The sequence below is a fragment of the Priapulus caudatus genome, unplaced genomic scaffold (genome assembly GCF_000485595.1).
Source record: "Priapulus caudatus unplaced genomic scaffold, Priapulus_caudatus-5.0.1 Scaffold1, whole genome shotgun sequence".
Taxonomy (NCBI): domain Eukaryota; kingdom Metazoa; phylum Priapulida; class Priapulimorpha; order Priapulimorphida; family Priapulidae; genus Priapulus; species Priapulus caudatus.
In genome coordinates, this window is record NW_014577062.1 from 1039059 (window position 1) to 1061580 (window position 22522).

Genomic DNA, 22522 nt, shown 5'->3' on the forward strand with positions numbered 1-22522 from the left:
CGCGGCTATGGCCGGTAGGAAAGTGTACTAACTATCATAATCATATGGCGCGAACGATTTGAGTTACATTTCTATAAATTCTAGCTATTATAGACACATGTCTTAGCTATGATCCCTGTGAGCCTTGAGTTTATTGACGCGCGATTAGCTTAACTAATTAGCAAATCTATACGCACGGTATGTAAAATTCTTTGCGAATGCAGCTCGTAATAGTGTATGCGGCGGGGTATGCAAAATGAAATCGATACATCAAGAATTCAATTTTTATCCTCTAATCACAGGTCGATCGAGCAATTCCTCTGTTTAGATGCATGTCTAAATACAAGGTCATTGCTCAATCAAATAGTTAATGAGCCAATTAATTTAATCGTGATACTGCATGGTTATTTCAGTTGGTGTGTACAGTCAGTTTAGTACAGGCATTTGAGAAAAAGTCCCCCTGTACATTTCTAAATGTTTTGCATGGCCTAGGTCAAGTAATAACACAACCGAAATTCGGTATTTTGAAAGAAGCCCCCCAAAGGTACCCTTACACAAGTTTTGAATGTTCTAGGTCAACTAATAACGAAACGTGCCACCTTCGTAACAAAAAATTTATGTTCACCTCTGTGACCTTGAAAAGTATGTCAAATCGAAAACCCGGGTATAATGTCATGTATCCTCATTAGATGTATCTATGATAAAAATTTGGTGATGATCCGGCCAGCGGTTGAGGAGTAATTGCACTTTTTATGTTTTAAGTTTTGGCCCCCTAGTGGCCAAGTGAAGAATCAAATCGGACTGAAATTTGGTGTTTGATTTCGTCTGATCTAGGGGTACATGTGTACAAATAGCCCAGTGGTTACAAAACGTGCCCTGCTAACAGACGACGCCGACGCCAGACAAAACGTGATTGTAAGAGCTCACCAGGAGAGCTAAAAAACAACCATTGCATCAAATCAATTACCAGTTATCATCAAAATGCAAAACACCAAAAGAAAAATGATAAAACAATGTAGTTGTGTATCAATGACTAAGTATTACAAGTTATGCACTATGAAGACTAACTTTCAACACCAACTATGAATGAAAGTACACAGCAGAAAAGAAACAAGACATACATATATATCATGTATACATATGCCACTAGTAAGATGCATACATAATTGATAAAAGGGTACATGAAATATGGAATAGAAAAGCATTAGGTTCTGTTGACTGACAGGCTCCATCGACACAACTTAGGTGACACAGAAGATACACTTGTAGCTGCTGTTGCTCTCAGGATTAACTGTTGGCAAATTGGCACACTTGTTATGCATCCAGCGATTGCAGTTATCACACTGTGTCCATGCTATTCTTTCCCCAGCAGGTTTCCCACAGAACGGGAAGTCGCAGATTATGTCCTCATCATTACATTTGGCGTGGTGCAGTAGCCTTCCTAAAATGTACTTGCGATAAATTTCACAGTGGAACTGCCGCATAACAACAGGTGGAACATCCTTGAGTAAGGCCTCGGCATTCTGCAATGAATATGATGGAAATAAAAGACTCGTGCAGCAATTACATGTACAGTTACAACTATAATAAACTAAATTGACGGAATAATAACAACATACATGTATGTTGGCAAAAATAAATCACAAGAAAATGAAAGCTACAATTACGGACCTTGTGCTCGCCCCAGTGTTAAAAAAGTAAAATTTCCCATGTGAACCCCCTTGGTAAATACTGCAACCCGGAAAATTTTTGTAGGCGTTTCAATTTTGCGGTCATGTCGGGTCCGCAAAGTTAAAACGCGCAAATATTACGATCACTTAATGATCCAACTACAGCTAGTTGGTGAATCGTCCCGCAAAATATAAACGCGTTAAATGCAATATGGGACGGAAATAATGGGTGATCGGCAAACTAAAGCAGCTGCAAAAAATTTCTTAGTTACAGTATATCAGAGAACACACCATTAATGGTCTATTACAGGCCCGTAGCCAGGGGGGGTTCGGGGGTTCGAACGAACCCCCCACCACCGAGCCCCCCAAGCAAAAAAATTTTTTTTGAAAATTTGCAAGAATTTCACCTCAGGTCGCTCCATTTTAGTGTAATAATTGCAAAATCTCCATCGTGCGGGAGGATGAACAGTGAACACCCCCTCCCACACCCTCCCCCTGCTCGGTCGCTTGGCTCCCTCGCCTGGTCGCTTCGCGCCCAAGCAGGGGCGTGTACAGGGGGGTCCAGGGAGTCCGGACCCCCCTTGCTCGCGCAGAAAACGCATCTGAGGGGGTATAATTTTAAAAAATTTTCCCCAGACCCCCCCTTCGTGTGCTCGCAACTTCGGGTTACGGTTAGACCCACCCCTGGTACAAATCCTGTACACGCCCCTGCCGAGCAAATTGCCAACATTGAAAAACGAACCCCCCCAATATAAAGCTGGCTACGGGCCTGTATTACCATACATCTGGAAACAAAGAAGGTGGATGCCCGATCAGGCTCTGACTGAGAAAATCGCCAGTGACCAACTATACTAACTAATTAATTGTATGTGCTAGATGGCTGATATTGAGTTTCAGCCATCTAGCACATACAATTAGTTATAGTAGTTGGTCACTGGCGATTTTCAAGTCACACGCCCTGTTGGCCATATTGGATATATCCGATAAGGTTGATACCTGCAGATACTTTTCAATGTGTAATATAATTGGACATAATGGTGACTAAATAGAAAAATGTTTGAATAAACTAGAAAGGGCAGTTGTCGCCAACTACATGTATCCCCGTGATCTAGTATGAATGAAATATCTCTGTAAGGATGTAGAAGGTAGGTAAAGTTAAATAAGTCACAAAGACTAAGGTTTGTTACACAACTCATCTGCCTGAGATGTGCAAGTATGTTAAAATTGGTTGCCTTAGGGGTTTTGGTACACGACACACCTTCTCCACAAGATGTGTAAGTATACGAAGTTTGGTCGCGCTAGGTCAATTATAGGGGCCAAGTATAATAAGAGCGAAAGGAAAATATGATCAAGGTCAAGGTAAAGGTCAAATAAAGGTCGCAGTGACCTGGTTTTGGTACGATGCGCACCTCCCCAAGATGTGTAAGTATACCAAATTTGGTAGTGCTAGGTCAATTAGGCGCCGAGTCATGGAGCGGAAGGGAAATATGATCAAGGTCAAATAAAGGTCGCAGTGACCTGGTTTTGGTACGCTGCCCACCTTCTACCCAAGATGTGTAAGTAGACCAAGTTTGGTCACACTAGGTCAATTAGTGGTCGAGTTATAGAGCGGAAGGGAAAATCTCTGCTGCGGACCGAGCAGCGGCGGCGGCTGGACAGACATGAAACCATAGTATCCCTGCCGACTTCGTCGCGGGGATACAATTATAGAACTTTTTGTCAGGGATGTGCTTATAGAACCAACTGCTAGGCATTTGAAGGCATAATTACTATGAAGAATATAAAATGCACTGGCTCCCTAATAGCAGGGTCCAGGTTTAATGCACAAACATTTAAATCTCACCATCAAGACAAACACTCCACAGCTGTTTCCATCTTCCTGTCTACTACATCCGTATTTGACCACTGACCAATCAGTAGTATCAGAACCGCGTGCCTCCATAAATAACCTAAAGAATAGATATATGTATTTGGAATAAGTCAAGGTTTGAAGTGAAGAATAATATTGGTCAGAAGTACATGTACTTTTGATACATTAACCAAATAAATAAAGCTCAGTTTTACACGAGTTTTCTTCTTGTAAAATGCACCTACAAAAAAGGTAACACTGCAATAATTTTTTGAGGAAACAGAGTAGGTGTTTATTAAGTTCACCTCGTAAAAAATTCATTGTTGACCTATTATCAGAAAACCCCAATGATATTATTTACCTCCAGGATTTAAAGTACACCTCATATCTGTTTTCATCCAATCAAGAGAATTCAGCACTCCAACAGAATGCTTGTCACATCAGCAACAAGTAGGAACCAGTGGAAAGATGTGCATATCGGCAACAGAATCCATCTGTAATCTTCCACATCAACCTGAAACGTACAAGTTGTATTTTGTATATAAAGTCTGGCACTTGAATAAACAAGAACAAATTTCACAACTTTGAAAATTACTTGAAAAGTACAACTCTCAAAAAATGACCATGCTGGTCTGAAAAGCTCTATAGTTTAGCACATGTAATGCACAATTCTCGATGTCCCAGTCTAGATGTAATTGGTGAAACTGGCTAATAATGTGAATATGTTGTCCATCACTAAACTAATTCTAATTCCTCACATTATAATAATTATTTCTGCAACAATGCCATCATGGCTATTTCCAGCATGTGGTGCTGTAACTGCAACAAACCTTCTCTGAAAGATTGTTATCAAACTTACCTTTTTGTACAACCCAGGATTTATAGTCCCTCTTTCCATTTGAGAGCCAGGAAGCTAGGCAGCACATATACAATGTTTGGCTTTATCGCATTCACCTCACGAGCTAGGATATTGAGGTATGCATGGATAATCTGAAATTGAGAAAAGGCCTACTATTGTACTTATTCTCCTGTACTTCCAACAATACCACTTCTTAGCTGTGAACATTTTTTAAATTATTATTCTAAATTAACATGCTTTCACGATGTACTGCTATACTGAACTGAATCATTTGGTATCATATTTTTCTACTTTTGTACTAATATTAATTTTTAGTGGGTAAGTTTGAACTCTAAACATGATAATAGACAATAATTGTAAATAGTCCAATGTGGCACTTTTGGAAATGTCATGTTCATGCTTCAGACAGAAAAACAAAACTGCAATGAAAAAATACCCCAGCCAAATCCATCACTTTAAACACGTGTACTTAACTTGTCTTAACAGTACATGTACATGAATGTACATGAACATAGAAATTGTACAAACTACAACATACCTGTCATTCAACCATTGTTGTGGCTCAGGGTTTTGAGGTCTTCCTTCTTGATACTGTTGTTCCCCACAAAGATGTTGACATTAGCAATGGCACATGGTTGATCCTTCTCGGCTTTTATGACGCAAGTCGTGCTATCAGTCATATGGCTCGGCATTTCTTTCAGTGTTTCCAACATAATGAATGGATCAATTTCCGTCTCAAATGCTCTGATAATAACAGCAGTCAGAAACCATTAGAACGTCCACATTCTCTCGTCCTGAGTCCTTGAGAAATGTCAGTAAGTGTGGAATTAATTCACAGACATCATCATCGTTTGCACTGTTTAGTAGTGTATATGGGCCTGATCCCTGTGATTTCATTAGGTTTGTAATGTTGTTGAAGGCAGCATTACAGCTTAGTTGCTGGCATTTATCATACAAAAGACAAAGGTCTGTGGTTGACAACTTGCTACAATGTTCCCTGAACTTCTGGCGTTTTTCAATTTGTGAGACTTTGGTGGCTTTGCTTGGCTTTCCTAAAGAATCACTAGGTTTTTTTCTCTTTGCAGTTTGCACTTTTGGCTTTCGTTCAGGTTTTTTTGGCAAACCAGATGCTGACCAGGTTGCAGACCTTCTTGACGGGCGCTCGAGTTTTGCGCTTTATTGGGAGATGCATATGGGTCGTTCTTTCAACACGTTGTGGAAAACCTACTGATGAATGCATGTATTGGCACAAGTCCGATTTGAAGTGTGAAGTTATATCATATCTGCCAGCTGAACGAAATAAGTTTCAAGCAGCAGCTCTGATGTCAGATTAGCTTCCGTGAGAACATGGACTCGCGTTGGAAATCACCAAGCTGGTCTTCTTGACGCAAACGCTTAAATGGTATGATTTGCTGATCTCCTCTAATACAGTTAGTGCATCTGTGTGATCTTCGCTGTGACACTCTGGTAGATCAATGTGGTTCATTTTCATTCCTTCAAAAGCACTGCTCTGGTACACTCAAGGTTCAACCGTTGATATTTTTTGGTGGGCACCACTGGCTTTATCAAGGTTGTCATGTCTCTGTAATTATTCCGCAAGTCCCACCCTCCTCACACATAGGTGTCAGTGAAACGGATCCAATTTTGGCTGCAATCAACCATTCGACTTGTCAGCTTTGCCAGACTGTCGCGTCCTTTCTGCGAGGAGACTTTCCTTCTTAACGCTCCTCTGACAATATTTAACTCTTGCCACTTCGTAATGACATCCTTTCATCCTCTTTTCAATTCTGCACACTATACATGGTCGAACCAGCCTCTGAGGCCATGATCTGTCCCATGCACTAGCTTACAGCATCTCCCGACACAGCTGAAATGGCCTTGGTGTGTACTTTTTCACCATCTTTGAGGATACGACTTGCTTTTCAACTTAGCATAACTGTCACATGATTTCTCTTCAACTCCTCTGCATCGCCAGTCGCCACTGCTGCCTGCACAAAGGAACTGGTATCTTGCTTCCATCGATTTGCCTAAAAACTCATCAAAACAGCTGGATAGATAATCACATCGACTGAGACCTACGCAAAGAATATGTGGCTTGCAGTAACAATCATAGTAGATGAAAAAGTACAGAACAAGAATCCATGTGTTATTTACTACTACACCAAACTATCACCTCTTCACACAGGCGGACTCACACCGCAGCCCCATGAACTTTCTCGCAGGCGATATTGATCCAAGGGGTCTTCTTCCACCCTAATGAGTTGTCACTAATCTTAAGCCACAGTATGGCGTACATTTCCATAAATATTTTTGAGCGTTCAGTCATCCTTTGGTGAAAGTATGAATGATGGCAGAGTGGACAGAAGGTTGTTGCGGCTATCACATTCCTCTGCTACTAAAACGAACTCAAAACTTCCACGCATCTTAGCAATGAGTTGGAGGACTTCATGGTGGCTTGGAGTTTCTGATGAATGACTCCCAGCCTGTTGTTGTTCGGTTGCCATCGTTATGCATTGTTTTCTTCCAAGCTGACACCCACATTCGCCGACAATTATGCCAGTTTTTGTGTGAATACTGTAAGAACTGACTTTGCAAGTCCTTCAAATTGTTCATAATATATTGTACAGCGGCTTCAGTACGTGAATATACAATTTTTCAAGTATATTCGAAAGACCGCATTTCCATTGCTTTTTTATTGTTCTCTGGAAAATGAAGCCATCTCCGATTTTTGAAGTCTTCCATCGACGCTTGGAACATGACAGAGTGAATTTTTGATTTGGGAAGAATTTCTTTTATGAGATGCAATTTCGAGAAATGTCCTTGCGACTAAGAACACTGGTTTTGCTCAAGAGCTTCCTTATCACTGATTGTCTGCAAAGCAGTGACAACCCATGTTCTACATCTTCAACGCTATTACCAGCCACGAAGAAATGTGCAACAGGAATGCTGCAGCCATGGCCATCTTCCACAATAAATGTAAAAAGTGGCATCTTAGAGCTATTTACTCTATAGGTAGCATCCAGCAGGATAACCTCTGGAAACTTTTCTAGTGCTGTCTTCATAAATGGAAGCTGAATAAACAAGCTTGATAGTTTTCCATCATCTTCAACTGATAGGTGCACAGATGAACCAGGTTCCTTTTGCAGATATCATCTAGAGTATCCATCAATAACTGAATATCAGAATCTTTGCCTGTAACCTCCTCTTCAAACTTCTCCTTCAGGTATGATATCCATTCGTCAGCATTTTTCTGAGGGCCTGCATCAAGGTTTCGCGAAAAGCAATTGGGGGAACAGACATTTTGAACATAGCCCTGCCAAGATCCTCGTGCTTCTTATCCAGACGACGAAACTTCTGGTACCGAACATAGTTTTCATGTTCAACTGATGGTTATACGCCTCCGCAGGCTTTCCGCCCTCTGCGCCATCATTCACACCTCCACTTTTCCGCCGCCCTACGCCGGCTCCACACACCGCAACCCCCACTTGTACACCCCCCACTTTGTATGTTCTGCACACCAACCACGCAACACAAAAACACCCCCCCACTCGCAATTCTCCTTTATCACCACCTGCACTCACCTCCTCGCTACCCGCCCCTTCACCCCTTGACCTCCTCCCACCGTCATCACCCCCCCCCCCCCCACCAACCACATCCATACTGCTACCCTGCACCCACCCCCCCCCCCCCTCCCCCAACGAGCCCCCCTGATGTGCTGTAGCATGTTAGAGAGCAATAGTCGCAAAATTTTAGTGAATTTTTAAAATGCGAGTAGAAAATAGGTACTTGCAATAAATACTGCAAGAGAATACTTGCATTTTTGCATGAGATTACAATAAACAAGATCATTGTAAAAAATTTAATGTATTATTTTCTTGTCGTTCTAACAATAATGTCGTGAAACACGTTTCACACATCGTAAAAAGCAGCCGGCAACTGCCGTGTCACTTATACTACAACATACTGCCGTGTCACTTATACTACAACATACTGCCGTGTCACTTATACTACAACATACTGCCGTGTCACTTATACTACAACATACTGCCGTGTCACTTTACTATAACATATAAAATGTGTAGATATACAGCGCCGGCGCGCACTGTTGCGTTAAATAAAAAAGTAAAAAAGTAAAAATGTGATTTAAAAAAAATTTGGGCATTCACTCTACCCATCTTACTAATAACCATAGGACCAACGACCCGTAGGACTATAGATCGGTTCCCGAGTGCATGAGGGGAGGGTGTGGGAGGGGGCATAGTTCCCTCCCAGATGGAAACTGTTTTGATATTAGGTGGATTAAAAACGCGTTTCAGTGCATTCTATTCTGGTTAAGGTACGGGGAATATAATTTATAAACTCTTCTAACCAGTTTACTTTATTTTTCTTGTCTGGGAAAGAAAAGTATGAAAAAAAGCAAACCAGTAGTCACTAGTCAGTAGGCCCCTACAGTGAGTACTGTAGGACCAACGACGTGTAGGAAAAACGCCGTGTAGAACCAATTGACGACTCGTAGGACCAACGACCCCCCACCCCACCGGCACCACTGGCACTGCCCTAAACTGCATGCAATGCCAATTATGCATGATGCAGTGAGCTGCAAGCATGCACTGCAGACGGTGCAGTTCACCATTCACGCATGCATGCATGCATATCACAGGGCCTGGTATAGGAATATTCATCATGCAGGGGTGTACGTAGACAAAGAGAGTAACACTACATGTACATGCTCCTCATCACTTAAATTAGGCCTACTAGTACTAACCTCTGGTTCGGTCTGGCGCCATTGCTCCGTGACTGATATTGGCCACCATGCTTGCATACAAACCGAATACGAGAGTATTCGAGGTATCCTTTGTATTTATTCTGCGTGAATCTTATTGACTGATTTGCCTTTTCCACTGTTCTGCTATCTGCTACAACGTATTTAGAAAAACTTTCATCTTCAAATTTTTTAAGGCAATCGCGAAATTCTGTGAAATTTGAAAATTTGTGGCCGACCGAAAAACATTGACTAGAAGATTGGCCCGCCATTTTCTATTCTGCTGCGCATTCTGCTGCGCACTTAATCGATGACGTCACGGTCGTGTGCCGAATCGGAAATTTCTTCAGTGCGGTCCCCGGGTTGGGGCCATAGGACGAAACATAACAAGATAAATAATATAATAGGACAATTTTTAATGCCAAAAATAAACAAATATATTTAATGCCAAACGTAAACAAACAAATACAATATAAAGAAATACAGAAAGCAGAGGAAAATAAAAAATCCTTATGGGAATGTGGTTCCTCCAACCTATTTTCCAGCTGAGCATTCTGGGTAAATGCACTTAATGGATGACGTCACGGTCGTGTACCGAATCGGGATTTTCTTCACTGCGGGCCCGACGGTCGGGTAAATAATCACTTCCTAGTAAATTAGTAATATATCATAAATTTATATAATAATTACTAATTAGTAATTGTATTATTATTAATGACTAATGTCAATATAATGATAATGCCATGATTGGTAGGCCTAGCCTTCATATTTTAGCCTCATTCGCTGATTTATGTGTGCTACGTACGGTGGATTGTGCAGGTCAAACCTAGACGTTTGAGTCTGACTAGGCACTCCCCCCCCCCCCATACAACAATGCGCATATGCGTGATGTGTTTAGGATTATCATTACATTAGGACCGGTAAGCGTTAAGAGCTGAGGAGTAGCGTATATTAACACTGGCAACCACCGATCGCTTGGAAAAATAAATACAGGACTTACTCACTCAGAACAAGTCTGATGCATTGCCAAATTGGGCAGTGAATCGAAAAGGAAGAGTCGTGTGGGTCCAATCATACCATTTTTATACAACGTTTTCAAGCCAACGACAAATTAATTGCCACAATACAGCCGATATAACATTTATCCACACACAAAAATTACCCTACATTATACCCCCTAAACACGTAGGGCTTAAAAAGTTCAGAGTGGCTATATATATGCCTGGCAGCCGGCATATATCTGACGGCTGCCGGGCACGGTCTTCGATTTCTTAAATGCCCGGCAGTTTTTAATTTTCAGCGTTATCTTAAGTAAACAAGGGTTAGGGTTAGGGTTAGGAACTGCCGGGCATTTAGGAAATCGAAGACCGTGCCCGGCTGCAGGGCATATAGCCACAGCGTAAAAAGTCATGTCCACATTCTTACCTCCATTACTTTCTTAACTCTTCCTTCTTGCACTTTCTCCTGCTTCTAACTGTACCAATTCTTTAACTCTAACCTCTACATTCTCCCAATCTTCTATCCCTTATACTTTCTTGCCAACTTTCTGCCCTCCCTCTGCACTTTCTCACCCTCCTGTACCTTCTCTACCTCTTCCAGCTTCTCTTCACCACCTCCTCTACTTTGATCCCTTGTCTACTATCTCTTTCTTCCTTAACACGTTCAACGCTGCATGGTTAACAATGCACCTACCGCCCTGTGCTGAGATTTTCGCGTTTTCCCCGCTTAGTCACTTATTACACAAAATGTTTTTGGCAGGTTTAACTAGGTTTGATTATTTATAATTAGTGGCTAGTATAATAGATATAAACTTACTCTCAGAAATTAAAACAACACCCGTGATCAATCACCCGTGATCAATTAAATCAAACACAACTCTTAGACATCAAAACAACTTCACAACAACCGGCGGTCAAACGCCCTTTGGCGAGGTGAACCGAAAACATTACCTCAGTCCCAAAAACTCCCAAAATAACGTTCCAAACAACAGTAAAGTATTGTATAAATTATGTCATCTACTACTGGGGTTTATACAGTGACGCTGTTAAATTTTTAAGCGTACAGCCCCTGCCATCTATATAGGAGAACAGTAAAAGGTTACTTTTTTTTTCTTTTCTTTTTTGCCACGAGTATACTCGTGTTTCGCGGCTGTGCGTTTTGCAGGTTCGAACGAGTATACTTGTGTTTCGCATTGAACGTGTTAACATCTGCAGCTTATCTTTCTCTTATGTGTTCCTCATCTTGTACCTCCCCATACCCTCCTCTAATCCCCCTCACATCTACATTCTCCCCTATATTCTGTCCACCTTCTCCCCCTCTTCTACTTCCTATACATTTTCCACCTGTTTGATAAAAATTGCTAAATGATCGATAGTGATACTGAAACATTTTGTGATCAGTAGTCTTGTTACTGACGTTCTAGCATCAGTGGTCGGGATGCTATGGGCCACACGCTCTGTGAACCCAAGGTCCTCTTCCTCTGTCACAAAGAGATTAGAAAAGCGGTGCAGCAACGTCTCCAGTTTGGACCTCTGCTCTTCTGTGACAGACCCGGGCAGTGTATCCAAGGAAGGCAAGTGTGGCCAAGTCTCAGCCTCTGAGTCCGCTGCAGCAAGGATCGAGACATGTTCCTCGTTTACTGACACGCTTAAAGATCACACTGGAGGGTCTGTGTAAACCCTGGACGCGGTGGACCACACCCACTCCTGTACGTGGCTTCAGGTGCACATCTTCAGCAGACGTCACAGGTTGGCAATCCACACATAAAGGCTGTTTCCTCGTGCCTGTGACAGCGTGCTAATCAGTGCCAGGTGACCTGGCAGGGGATCACGTAGCGGCTCCACGAGGAACCCCCATTTGTTCCTGCAACCATTTCCACCAGTGACCCTGACGGCGGTCATAGCACCAGCTGGTATCCTTACTGCCTCTGCCACTCTTGCAATGGCCTGTGCAGAACACTGCTTCTTGGTAGGTCGGCCTAGGAACCCTCGCCAGGAGGTCTCAACTTCTTGAAGAAAGGCGGTTCCCAACTCTTCACGGAGAACCTGGTGGCACTTGCCTATTATGTTCATCCCGAGCACCACTGGCACTTTGTCCTTTCTCTCTTTCGTAGTGGGATCCTGGGAGTCTTTTATGACGAGAAATCTCCGCCCTGGCACCGAGTGACCAGCACACAACACATCCAGTTCCAGGTATCCCACATAGGGGATGGCCAGCCCGTTTGCTGCAGTTAGCTTTAGCCAGTGTGTAGTCCCCAGTAGATCCTGGCTGTCAAAGTGTTCCCGGTAGAACGACTCTGTGATGGTGCTAACTTCACTGCCACTGTCTAGCAGGGCATGAGCCGCCACACCACCAACCTCCACTTCGGTCACTGGGCATGCTCCAATTGCCTTCTGCAGCAACGGCTCCTGGGACACAGGTGATGACCCAACCGGACCGGCTGACACCACATGGCTCGCAATGGTGCCAGGCTCTAGTTTCCCAACGGCTGAGAGGTGGTAGCCTGGTGCTGCTTGGTGGGGCAGTCCCGGGCAAAATGGCCAACTACTCCACACTCATAACATCCCCTACTCACTTTGTCTGTCCTCGAAAACTTAATAGTTGGGCGAGTTGGCCATGGAGCAACTGAGGCAGTAGCCATGTCCCTTATTGCTTTGGTTAGGTCAGCCAGTGCCCTTTCTTGCCGCTCCCTTGCAGCTAGCAGTTGGGTCATGTCAGCTCCTGGTGGTGTCACTGCCTCTGGCAGAGAAGGTTGCTGGGAGGAGTCCCACAGTAGCTGGTGACAACCCGCGACCCTAGGGGTTGCCTGCCGCCGCTCGTCCTCCTTCATCCACGCTACTGCCTCCTCACGGAGGTCGAGGAAGTTTATGTTCTGTCTCTCCCGGGCCATCTGCTTTAAGTGGCGCCGAAGCTGAGTGTCCCGCACTCCCTCAGCAAACTGGTCACGGAGAGCTTGTTCATAGGCCGAGAAGGCCCGAGGGTCCCTGGCTCTGACCTTCTACACCAGGGAGTAAAATTCATATGAGTACGTCCTAAGACTTTCAGCATCCCTCTGCCTTCTGTCATAGAAGGCTCGCAACAGCTGAGGTACGGACCGCGCCTCCACAAAGATGTGACGGAGAGTATTAAAGACCTCCTCAGCTGTTCGGGCATGTGGACGCAGCAGGGTTTCTTGCCGCGCTGGTCCTCCCAGATGACTCAGAACAAAGTCTGCTCCCTCGGTCCCCGATAGCCTCCTGGCTTTCAGCAGGTGCTGGACGCCAAGGATGAACTCCTCCCAGGGAATAATTTTCCCGGTATCGCATCGCAATTCGCGATGTATTTTCAGCCATTTGCTACGCATATTTTTTTTTATGAATCGCAGTTGTGCGATGCAGCCCATGCGAGATGTAAACGGAAACATACATGTTTACAATTTACTTTTATTCTCGGGCTGCTTTGCCGCGTCAATGAAATGCCACGTTACGCCGATTTTATTGATTTGTTAACACCACGGCCAACGTGACTTTTAAACAATCCTGCACTCCCCCCCCCCCGTACATCAATCAATATGCCGCCCCAGGCACGTATACACAGCCACGCTGTGCTGGCGCTGCACGCTCGCGCGGGCTGCTTTCTTCGGCGACCTTTGATAATATAAAGTGAGGATGTCGTGGTCGAGGAGTCAGATAGCCGCCCTTCACAATCGCTAGAACTGTATTTCATCAATGTTTGGATATATAACGCAAGGAACCAACATTTGATTAAAGTTCTAGACAATTATTTTTACTCGCCAACATGGGCGAGTCAGCTTTAGCTTTCACTCGCCCGGCCCGATATTATTTTCACTCGACATTGGCGAGCGGACGAGTGCCAAGCTCGCACGCTGTTTAAACGCTGTCGGGCAGCGTGCAGAATCGCTAGTGTGTCCTAGGCTTAAGCTAGCTGTGCCTGTCACAGGCAGACACGATAACACGCCAAGCATGCACTGCGGTGTAAATTTGCACTGTGATTGTCTGAAAAAAAATGCTATACAAATTTATCCAATTGCTATGCAAAATTTATTTTGTATAGCACATTTGCTATGCAAAATTTTGGCTGGAAATTGTTCCCTGCCTCCACTGAGGGCTGTCCCTGACCATGGCCCGTGAAGACGTCAACCTTCCTCTCTCAGGGAAGGTAGACCAGGACATGAGCAGGAGGCTGCTGCCCGTTAGACCCCAGCTGATCGATGGTGTCACTGACTTGCTTCTGGTCATCCTGCAGGTTTCTGACCAAGCCCTGCAGATCCTCCAGCGCTTGTACAGCTTGCTCCTTCGGGACACCACCAGGCTGATCTCCAGCTGGCTGATCGTTGCCAGCCTCAGTCCTATCCGTACTTCGTCCTACCGGCATATTCTTCTACCGCTCTCCCTCCCTCTTTGTTGCACTGTGACTCCGACTGCAGGAATCCTGTCGACTGCACCAAAATGTGGTGAGCGTACAGGGCGCGCGCGCTGGCAATAGGATGCTGCGCAAACAAACCACTGAACCCACAACTGCAGTGTACAAGGTTTCTTTATTGCGAAGAAAACGTGAGAGAAGACAGAGCGGTGTCCTGCAACAACAACAAAAATGAAATACTCTAACATATATACAAAATAGACCTGGCTATCTACCCATTGGTCTAACCATACACCATACAAGACTTGCTGACCTATCTTAGCCATATTCGCCATAGCACGCTCAGCGCAAGGTTCCTTACCCCTAGACCCATGTTGCACAAGTACATAAGACACTATGTCTATTCCTCCATAGGTAAGCACAATCAAGATAACTGTTAACCTTTCTAATCCAAACAAGGTCTAGCCACAGCCTGGTTAAAGACTACATTGTGTAAGACCTTAGTTAACAACAATCATGCCACCCTTACAGTGCACACATGTTGATTTGGCCTATATGTACCTATCTTGATAGTATAGTAGCAATTAAGTTGGAGATGGCCAAGTCCACAATCCGAGATTACACCAGCCCAACTGGGCTATCCCTGTTCAAGGCAATGTATAAGATCGCATATGAGTTACATAAGCTAACTAAAATAGAACGCTCTGCATCTGGCATCTGGCATGGTAGCATCTGGGGCTATGGCAGACCACCTACCATACAATACGGCCCTCCGTCCAGTATACAGAAACTAAGTCTAGCCAGAGTGGCTACTAGCTAATAACCATGCAATCGATGGTATATATATACCCATACGTATACTCCTGACACAGACCAGACATACACTGATCGCACACAGAAATCGTATCGTATTGCTCGAACAATTAATGACAGAAAGCTAGTATAGAAGGTGGTTACTCCTTACACTCAATTTCACATAAATATCAATGCTGTATCGTAGTGACATCTGGTGGACAATAAAAGTGAAAATAGCTTTGATGTGCAACGAAGCACACATTAGCCAGCCGTTTGCCACTCAATAATAGAAATCACTGCCAGACACAAGAAATGACACAATTATGTACGCATCTGCGTCATAACAAAATTGTAACGTCTTCATATCTATCTCTCTCCTTCTCTGTGTACAACATCATTTGTATCGTTCCATAACTTTACTGGAATCACGGCACACGGAGCGTCAAACGAAACTAACATTTTGAGTCTCGGAACGTGATTAGTGACTTAACTATTCCAGTCATTACACTACATGAGAAGTTGATACAACATAAACACTATATAAACACATGCTTACAAACTAACACAAACACTCGCCTTTTCAGTCGTACTTACCGAGTCCCTGTCCTTCTACTCCTGATCCCAATTTTACACAGCTCCATTCCCCTTGTCTCCTACAGTCGAAGTGAGCTTTGCGCGCGAATCCGGGAGCTCATTCCCGCCCGCGACAATCACGTGCTGCCACCTATCGACAAGAAGCATACCCGATTCCCAACCGGTTACACATACTTGCCAACTGTTACCTCAGTATGGATACTCCTCCTTATTAGCTCATCTGACGTAGTCAGGTGCAGCTTGTAGAATCGCATGATTGTTCGTCTGTCCGTCCGGCCGTCCGTGCGTCCGTCAACAGTTGGGCACAAATCTTAACCGCTCGACGTACGTTCACGATATTCGGGACGGCGGGGGGGGGGGGTAATCCAAAACGAGTTGGGATGTTGAAGCTGGGGGTCAAAGGTCAAAGGTCAAGAGGTGTAAAAAAAGGGGGAACATTCCCTCCTTAACTTAAGGTATACGAAGAAATGGCAGAATTGCGGCACAAATCTAAATGGCTCGACCTAGGCTTGTGATAGTCGGTGTATAGCATCATGGTAGGAAAAGCCATCACTGTGCCGAGTCTGGCGGAGCGATTGAAAAACTTTTTTGTTTTAGCGGTGACCTACCATTTTCATGGCTTTATTGAAAGAACCGTGAAATGTACTTTCCGCTGACATGCGAAGAGTAAGTGTCGGATAATCTTTTGACCCTCAAGAGGAGGGTTAAACATTGATTTGTTGACTGTTAACAAAGGACTGAACTGCTTTTGCTATTATTAGAGCCCATACCTGTGTGAATGTGAGGCTACAGTTGTACACTTTAATTGCAAAGGCAAATGTTTGTTGAACAAGGTTTACGCTACTTAAATCATATTATTTTCTAAAGCAGTCTGTCTATAGCACCCTGAAGTCTGAATCAGTTAATGCTCGTGTGGGTAGGCAAAAACACGGGGCAGCCCATGGCTGGCACGCTTCTAATCATAATTGTTGCCTGCCAACCTGCAATGCACATGTGTCTGCAATGCATAGAGATTAGGTGGGTGCGAAAGTGTAGCTGATATATTTGTTCCAATTGGCTACGAAAGTCAAACAAGAATAAAGAAGACTTATGTATAAGACGTCTTGCTATGCACAAATGAATTTATCAGCAGAACACCAGGCACCGGATGAGCCCTGTCGCACTGCGGCACTTGTTAGTATTACCTCCGTGTAATACTAATAACCATTAACATCTGTTGTCTTTTTTTTATGTTGAAGCTGGTAGAGAGTATTAGAGCAACCTTGCAAGCATGGTCGCCTTTGGTAAACAATGAGGAAATTCAGGTGAGCAGTTAGAGGTTTTCAAATTTGGTACGTGTTACTATAAATGATAACACAAATTCGGGTTATATCATCTCTTTGCAGGAATAATAATAAAAAATATAGACAGCCCTGTTGTGATATATGTTACAGGCACAGACTACTGTGCAGGCCTGCCACGGCACATACATAGAAAAAGTGTCAGATGCAGAACGTAGTCAACTGAAATTGACAGGTAATGAGACATTTCTTCTTGCTTATTTATATAGCACACAATCTATTATCCGAAACCCTTGGGACTAGACACGTTTCGGAATTCGGAATTTTCCAGATTTCGGAATGGTAGTACAGTACAGATATATACATACCGTATATTCTGCAACTAGCAAGGATTAAAACCCATGTTTTCAAGAGGCCAAGTGCTGTGCCAGTACACTGCAATATTTATGATTAATGCCAAACATTAATATTTCTGCAGTGAGTCTTGTACAGCCAAACGCGAGCTTTGGTGTGCAATCGACCTACACGAAAAACTTTCGGTTTTCAGAGCTTTCCGGTGTTCAGAATTACGGTTAATAGATTATTTACTGTACTTCATGCAGACAAATTTAAAGGCTGATAGCATATATACAAATTGTTGCATACATTATTTTAGTGCAATGTGATGAGCTGTTGTGATGACCTGAGCATTTCTTGAGTTTTTTACTATTGTGTAATGGGAAGCACTTGCATATATATGTGTAATAAATTTTGTTGCACATAGTTCAATATGCTATCACCATACTTTGTTGCAGTTAAACTATTCATGACACAATGGGACCCAGAAGCAATTAAAGAAGGTGTTAAACGAAGTAAGTGTATGGTTTATGTGTTGTATATCATTCGCCAGTGTTTATACATTACAAGGTAGTGATGCTTCTTGCATCCATACATCCATGTGCGGTGACCACATATTGCGGGGAGGTAGAGCACAATTCGTTAAATTCCTGCTGATATTGTCTTTTACCATAGAATTTCATTAACTATTTAAAAGCATAGATTCACACACTGAAACATGTCTGCCGTATCTGTGATTTAATTAGTTCATCACCTGCTATTTTGATTTCATGTGATCTGTGTATCACTTAATGTTTTATTAAAAGCTGTATGTTCCCACCTTTCCTCCTCCCCGTGATGCTTAACACAGAAACACACGCTTTCACTCTCTGTCACTCGTACACTCGGTAGCTTTCCCATCTTCCCGAACGGTCTTGCCCTGTTCTCACTTCTCAGTAGCCACAGCTTCCCCCCTTGGTGTGACCCTCACGCTCTCGCATCTTGCCGCTGCAACCCCCTGCGTGCTCAGGCGTGCCTCTCTGCTGACTGCTGACTGTGTTTGCAGCGCTCTGTGAGCTGGGCGTGTCTCAGCTGGATGTGCTCATCCTCGCGTGTCCGGACACGCCCGACGACGAGATGTCGCTCGATCTCATCAAGCCGCTGTGGCTCATACTCGAGGGCATGGTCGAACAGCGCCTCCTACTGTCGCTCGGCATCGCCGACCTGCAGAAGGAAACACTCGAGCAGCTTTACAACTGGGCGAAGGTGCGACAATTAGGCGGTTCATAGTAGTCGGGACATGGTAACAGAGGGCGCTATACTCGGTTAATTGCTGTTGGCGGTCGACGACAATTACTGTAAGCTGATATCGATGGCACTAGTGATTGGAAGCAAATTGTGGTACAGAAATAGCCCGTGTTAAGACGGTAATGCATTCCGGAAAGGATGTTAGCATCACGAAATTTGGTGACCTGAATCACACAGGAAAGGGAGTTTTTGTTTGAAAAACCCTGTTTATTTCTTTGAAGAATTACATAACGCGAGTTTACGTTTCGTATCGCAATAAAAATGGTCATAACTTACGTGTGTGCGAATTTACGTAAGTCTTAGTTATCGCAATGGGGGGGGGGGGTATAACAAAATTTGGCATGGTCTTCACATGTACGTTGAATGATACGTGTTCTAGTCGAGGCCACATTACTGCTGCCTCCTGCATCTGCAATCGATCATCTGCCAGAATCTGCTGTTTTCAGGTGAAGCCAAACATTGATCACTGGAACTCGGTGTTGTGCTGCGTGATGCCTGAGGACCTAGTTGCGTTTGCCAAGCAACATGACATTCAGCTGCTGTCGCACAGTGATGAGAGAAGTACGCGCGCTCGATTAACCAAGCATACACATTGATACTGATGCATCAGACACTGAAATGCTTTTCTTGGTCTAATATGATGTTCACACGATTGTTTCTCCTAAGGCTAAGCAGTTATCTCTTTATGTTGCATACGTTTCTGCCTACAATTCAATGTTTAAGCGATTGCATCGTGTTGCAGGTATTCTAGCTAAATTTAATGTTTATGCCGTCACATTTTATCACGGGTATTTTGCCTCTGCTGTGATCGTCAGTGTTAAAGTGACCTCTTGGTGTTGCAGTTATTTTGCTTATAATGTTTATAGGATTATTATTCCTAAGTTATTGCTTGATAGGGTGGAAATTTTTCTTGTAATATGATCCATAGGGTCATTATTACTAAGTGATCGCTTTTTGTTGCAGATACCTTGTTTGTATTTAATATAATGTCTGTAGAATTATTATTCCTAAGCAGTCAGTTTTATGTTGCAGATATTTTGCCTGTATTTAATAGAATGATGCAATGTTCCTACGATACGATTGGTTGTCCTGATTTGTTGCTTGGTGTTGCAGACATTCTGCTGTCGGAATCGCTGCAAGCAGTCGTCAGCTCTACGTGCAGTGATCAGGCAGGCGAGCGATGGCAGACGCACTGGGTCTTGCGCTATGCTCTGATTGTGCGCTCGCGCGGTATTCTCACGTCCAAGGGCTACATCGTCAAGGCTACACGATCCTAGACATGCATAGCTGCCCAGTGTTGCTGCTATCATGGTCCGTTCTTGGCACTGCCATGTTACCCCGTTATGGTGATGCTGAATAAGAAGCATCGTGCATTTATCAAGAGTTTTGATTATATAGAGAAATTTTGTATAACCATGAGAAATATACGTTGTCTTTCAGTAAGCCGCTTGCAATTGCTATTACACACAATAATGTTCGTATCAATGTCATTTCTGTCATGGTGTATGTTTAATATATGCTATTGGATAGTTGGAGTAATCCTGAAGCAGTGAACGTAATTGAATTAAAATGCATTCTGCCATAGCCAGTATGACTTATTAAATAGTGTGACATTCATGTTTGACCAGAAAAATGTCAGGTTGAATAGCATAAAGTATACTGATATTGGGATCAATATTTGAAGCTTAAATTACCTGGAAGATGCTAGAGCTATGCTAAATGTTACTGCATTTACTGTGTTGTACGTTTATAGTTATTTTCTGTTCAATAGATCTCTATTTTCAATACAATCACCTACAGAAACCTGTTGAGAAGCTGTCTATAATACATTAATGGCTGAATCCTTAAAGTTGACACGTGTTACACTTTTACATTTTATTTCTGTTATACACTTTGTTGAATTATATATAAATAGTTATTTTGAAATAGCAGCATTTTGTGTCTGCTTTTGCATAAATTTATAATCTCCCATTTTTAATCCAATTTCTGAGTCGTATATGAGTAACATATGTCAGTGTCCTAAGGAAGTGTATATCATCTGTGATGTGGGACATCTGTATAATTTGACAGCGTGTATACACTTGTTAATGTCAGGTCTGCAATGCGAAAGGTTTCCATGTCACATTGATGTCTTTTGTTATCCTGTAAGTGTCATTGTGTTCAGTTAGGGAACCGTACATTGCAGATACTGATGATTTTAAAATGTCTTATGAAATTATTTGTGCAGGTGGTAATACTGCAAATATTTACAGGCTAGTAACTAACATGCTACTGTGGTCTCACTTGTTTGTTGTGATTTGAGTAATTTCTTATCGTTCCCTTGTCCATATGTTTGTTTATGTCACATAGTAGGTGGTGGGTGGAAAAAACGAAGATTATCGCTACATGATTTGTTTTGTTTTATTCAATAGAATAATATATTGTTACTTATTATTATGGAGTGCATATTAACATGCTTACAGAGTTGTGTCATTCAAATTGCAAGCAGGGTGTGTTTTTAATGATTTATGCAGCAGCAGGATTTGTGGTTGTAGCAATAGCTGCAGCAGTCGTGGTTGCAGCAACAGCAGCAGCAGTCATAGTTGCAACATGCAACAGCAGAAGCAGTCGTAGTTGCAGCAACAGCAGCAGCAACAGTCGTAGTTGCAGCAACAGCAGCAGCAACAGCAGCAGCAACAGTCGTAGTTGCAGCAACAACAGGCAGCACAACAGTCGTAGTTGCAGCAACAACGAGCAGGCATGCAGTCGTAAGTTGCACAACAAACAGGCAGCAGCAGTCGTAGTTGCAGCATATGAGCACTAGTAACAAATAACCAGGCAGCCAGCAGCCGTCAGAAGGCAGTAACATTCACCAATCCAGTCAGCAGCGAGCCGTAGACGCAGTAGCAACCAACCCACCACCAACGACCAGCAGCAGCAGCAAGCAGCTAGCACGCGCGACACCGAACCGACCAGCAGCAGTAGCACTCGCAATGACAGTCTTCTCTGCGTCAGCGTGATAATGAAAAAAATCGCAAGCAAACACTCGTCGTCAACTTCCCTGCACCATAATTTCCTCTCGGCACGTTCTAAAGTGACAAGACCGCCTTTTTCCATGCAAAATTTGAGGCAAACAATCCCCTACATTCGCCCACCTCGAAAATCGAACCGGGGCGCCATGGTGGCTTTGCGGCGGATACTTATCTGCAGGTGTACACGTTCGCCAAAATTATCAGAATAATCACACTTACTCGGTAGAGGAAGTGTCGCCGTAGGAACAGACGCCCACTTATCGAGCGGCTCGTGGCAGTCTCGCTCGACTTCTATCGAAGTGATGTTAAGCACATGCCATAGCCGTTATCGTGCGCTTCTCTTATACTTTCAGGCCATCGCAGTGGCGCACTGTGGGCGTGTTTCGCTCGGTGCATACCACAGCCCAATTATTTCGGCGTATTGGCGCAAAGCACAACGAATGCGCGCACGAATTCACCGCGGCTGAGTTCATGATTAGCTTGTAACAGAAAGCGGCCTTTCACTTTCACTTCGCGAAATGCCCCCGTGCGCGGAAGAACATTCGGCGCTACGTCCGCATTTGTGTCAGGGCAGGTCGTCTGGTAAAGCGCGGATCGAGAAGGAAGTATCTCCGGAGAGATATGGAGTAAAGACGCAGTCTGTCGCCAAGGTATCCTGACGACTGTTTTAGTTACCAGCAAACCGGAGAATACAAGGCAAGCCTCTAAGCTACTATACGCTGAAAGGTGCTTCGCAACG

At 43.6% G+C, this 22522-nt stretch overlaps 1 protein-coding gene across 1 annotated transcript in view; it reads left to right on the forward strand.

Moving 5' to 3' along the window:
• Positions 1-21156, forward strand: part of LOC106811555 (glutamate--cysteine ligase regulatory subunit-like) — a 24454-nt gene extending 3298 nt beyond the window's left edge. The window contains exons 2-7 of the mRNA XM_014815264.1: positions 17108-17173; positions 17303-17384; positions 17944-18000; positions 18531-18730; positions 19219-19333; positions 19886-21156. Coding sequence (XP_014670750.1) covers positions 17108-17173; positions 17303-17384; positions 17944-18000; positions 18531-18730; positions 19219-19333; positions 19886-20049 — 684 coding nt within the window. The 3' untranslated portion in view covers positions 20050-21156. The remainder of the gene's footprint in view (positions 1-17107; positions 17174-17302; positions 17385-17943; positions 18001-18530; positions 18731-19218; positions 19334-19885) is intronic.
• The last annotated feature ends 1366 nt before the right edge of the window (positions 21157-22522 follow it).